Source organism: Merops nubicus, unplaced genomic scaffold (genome assembly GCF_000691845.1).
Source record: "Merops nubicus isolate BGI_N331 unplaced genomic scaffold, ASM69184v1 scaffold48764, whole genome shotgun sequence".
Lineage (NCBI taxonomy): Eukaryota > Metazoa > Chordata > Aves > Coraciiformes > Meropidae > Merops > Merops nubicus.
The window spans coordinates 1-3439 of NW_008603130.1; the positions used below are offsets into that span (position 1 = coordinate 1).

Genomic DNA, 3439 nt, shown 5'->3' on the forward strand with positions numbered 1-3439 from the left:
GCCCACCTGCGGCGAAACGCTCCTTCCTCCGACCAGGACCCTCGGTAGACCTTCGCGGGCTTTCGAGCTGGACTGTGAGCTGGCAGCCCGAAGCAGTGTCGCTTCTTCAAATCCGCAGGACCGTACCTGTGTTTTGCAGCACGGCTAGCGGGGCGGGGTGACAGCTGCCCTGGGCTGTGCTGCCCGGTCCCGCTCTTGCAACGTAGCAAGCCTCGAGCAGACAGATAGCTGCGACCCTGGGTTTGGTTAGTCCTTAGAAAGCCCCCTCCCAGAGCCCGCTTTGTTTGCTTTGATCAGCATGGTTGATGATGGCCCCGAGGAACAGAGAAATGGTCTCTGCAGCAGTGTCTGAGTTGAGGGACACTTTGAATTGTTTGGGGTAAGGAGGAGGTGGCAGTGCTGGCTTTCCCACAGCAGACGCGTGTTCTGATCTCTTCCTGCTTTTCTAGCATCTGTTGGCCTGACCGAGGAGCAGAAGGAATTCCAAAAAGTTGCCTTTGATTTTGCTGCCAAGGAGATGGCTCCGTACATGGCTGAGTGGGATGAAAAGGTATGGCAGCCCCAGAAGGGTTACACTGCTCACCTTGTCCTCCTTTAGCATGTTGTGATCCTTGGGCCTCACCAGAGGGGTTCCTGCAATTGCTCCTCAGCGCTGTAATGCCATCTGGAGATACTTTATTTGAAGCTGATGCTGTAGTTGGGGTGGGAAGCCATCAGAAAGCCCTTCAAGCTTTTCTAGCCAGGCTATTCAGTCATCTGAAAAGCTGAATTTACTCATGAAGATGGTATGTATCCTAGGTAGCTGCCTCTTCTTTAACCCACCCAATTAACTTGAAGACTGCAGGAGCTTGGAACTGGACTCGGTAGCCCAGGTGTACCAGAAAGAAGAGACTGGATAACCAAATTGACCTGATTGTCAGTTGGGCTGTCTCTGCCTGTCCCTGCAGGAGATATTCCCTGTGGATACGATGCGGAAGGCAGCCCAGCTGGGATTTGGTGGGATCTATGTGAAGCCAGACGTGGGTGGCTCGGGGCTGTCACGGCTCGATACCTCCGTGATCTTCGAAGCTTTATCAACAGGCTGCACCAGCACCACTGCTTACATGAGCATCCACAAGTGAGTGTGCCTGCGCAGCCGTGGAGGTCGGCCTGGCTGAGAAACACGGCTCTCTGTGGGCTCTGAATCCAGCTGCAGACAGTTCTCTTGGTGCTGCTTATTATTTACAGTTGGGAATCCAAACAGACACGTCTCTCTGGGGATCTGGTGGCAGTAAACAAACAGGCTACAAAACCTGAGTTGCCAGCAAGAAGTAATTTTAGCTTTGTGGCATGCGAGATGGGATTAAGTTCTGGATTCTGTTCCCTCCTCTGCCACTTAAGCTGTCTATAGATAGAAACCTGCCTGGAAAAAGCCTTTGTGCTTGGGTCCTACTGTGACAGAGCCCAGAGGCACCAGCTGATAGGGGGCCCTGATCCTGCGTGTACAGACATGTTCAGTGGCAGACTCGTGCTGCACGGGAAGATGGAGTGAGGATGCCTCCTTCTTCCAGGTGCAGTTTGGTGCTGAGGGGAATGCTGAGGCTGTTAAATAGGAACCTGCTGCTCCACAAGGCAGCGAGTCTGAGTTGAATGGAAGGTGATCGTCTTCCTCCTGGCTTCTGTGACACCTAATTTTGTTCTGTTTGGAGGTGGAGCAATATCGTTTCAAGGCTCAGTGCTTTTGGCTGAACCCCACGGAGCTTTGTTCCTCTGTTCAGCCAGGGCTGTTCTTGTATGACCTGCCTTCCTCCCAAGGCTATGTTTGCTTCCTGTAATGCTGCTCCTTCTCTCCTGCTCCAGCATGTGTGTTTGGATGATCGACACCTTTGGCAATGAGGAACAGAGGCACAGGTTCTGCCCATCGCTCTGTAGCATGGAAAAATTTGCTTCTTACTGCCTGACTGAGCCAGGTGAGCATCCTCAACCAGGAAATCCTCTCCCTTCCCTCACTCCTGACATGGGTTAACTGGACACGAACGTTGCATGGAGCAGCAGGTGAAAAGTTTCTTTTCATTTTCATGTGGGCAGTCACTGGGAAGCTGGGAAGGGGCAGATGGTGATTGCTGAGATGCTCATGGCACAATCCTGAGTGTTGTTGGGTACGATCCCCAGGAGAGTTTGTAGGCTCTGGACCTGTTGCTTCACTGGCTGCTTCCTTACCTCTTGCACAGGGAGTGGAAGTGATGCAGCTTCCCTGCTGACCTCAGCTCAGAGAAAAGGGGACACCTACGTCCTGAATGGCTCCAAGGTACCTCTTTGCTCCTCCTAAAGCTGCTGGATGGCACTGCATGCAGAAGGGGGCCTGGGGTCCTCTCCATATCCTGTGTCCTCATCTCTCTACATTCCCCCAAGGTAGAATGTGCTCTGCAGAGCATTCACCGGTGCTTAGTACAGTTGGGTCCCTACATGCCTCCTGGGCGTGGTGTCTTTGCCCCTCCATCTTTGTACCCCAGCTGCTGCTGCTGCAGGCTCAGGGCTAGCATACCAAAGCCACCTCTTTCTTCTTGTGCCCTTCTGCAGGCCTTCATCAGTGGGGGAGGTGACACAGACATATACGTTGTCATGTGTCGCACAGGAGGCCCAGGCCCCAAGGGCATCTCCTGCCTGGTGCTGGAGAAGGGGACTCCGGGGCTCAGCTTTGGCAAGAAAGAGAAGAAGGTAAGAGGCTTGGGCTTTACTTTGTGTGTGCTTGAGGGAGGTGCAGCACAGAGAAGGGTTACTCTGTGCATAGCATTAGGGATCTCTTCTTGGATGGGACTGGAGTCCCAGCCTGGAATGCTTTTTCCAAGCCAAGTTCAGCTTTGGTGAAGTTTGCCCAGCAGCCATCCCTTCGGTAAGTGAAGGACTTTCATCTCGGGCACATTCGTTGGACCTGTGCCTCTCCTCAAACACTTTCCACTTTGCAGCTCAGCACACTGAGGCCAAACCACACAGACCACAGACACTCTGGCAGCCTGGCAATGAGACCGAGGGGTTGAGAGCAGGCTGGGCAGTTCCCTGCTGGGAGCCGGAGCTCTGCGGCTCCTCAGGCAGGCTGGAAGGTGCTCTGTTTATTCCAGGTGGGCTGGAATTCCCAGCCAACTCGAGCCGTGATCTTCGAGGACTGCGCTGTTCCTGTTGGCAACCGTTTGGGAGCCGAAGGGCAGGGCTTCAACATTGCCATGAAGGGACTGAATGGGGGCAGGATAAACATTGGTAAGAAAGACAGCTGAGAGCCAGGGGAGGAGGGCAGGGTCGTCTTGTCACCCGTCTGCATTAGCTTCACATTTACGCTGTGTCCTTGACTCTCCCACCAGCTTCTTGTTCGTTAGGAGCTGCTCACGCCTGTCTCCTTCTGGCCCAGGAGCACCTCACTGTCCGCAAACAGTTTGGGGAACCCCTGGCGAGCAACCAGGTAACC

The 3439-nt window shown here is 53.9% G+C and overlaps 1 protein-coding gene across 1 annotated transcript; it reads left to right on the top strand.

The window, feature by feature from the left end:
* Positions 1–449: 449 nt before the first annotated feature.
* ACAD8 (acyl-CoA dehydrogenase family, member 8) lies at positions 450–3433 on the top strand (the record flags this gene model as incomplete). The annotated part of the gene is made up of 7 exons (XM_008938552.1): positions 450–550; positions 948–1117; positions 1840–1949; positions 2211–2287; positions 2560–2697; positions 3099–3234; positions 3336–3433. Coding segments are annotated over 7 exons (830 nt in total), but the record flags the coding sequence as incomplete, so codon positions are not given.
* Between the last annotated feature and the right edge of the window lie 6 nt (positions 3434–3439).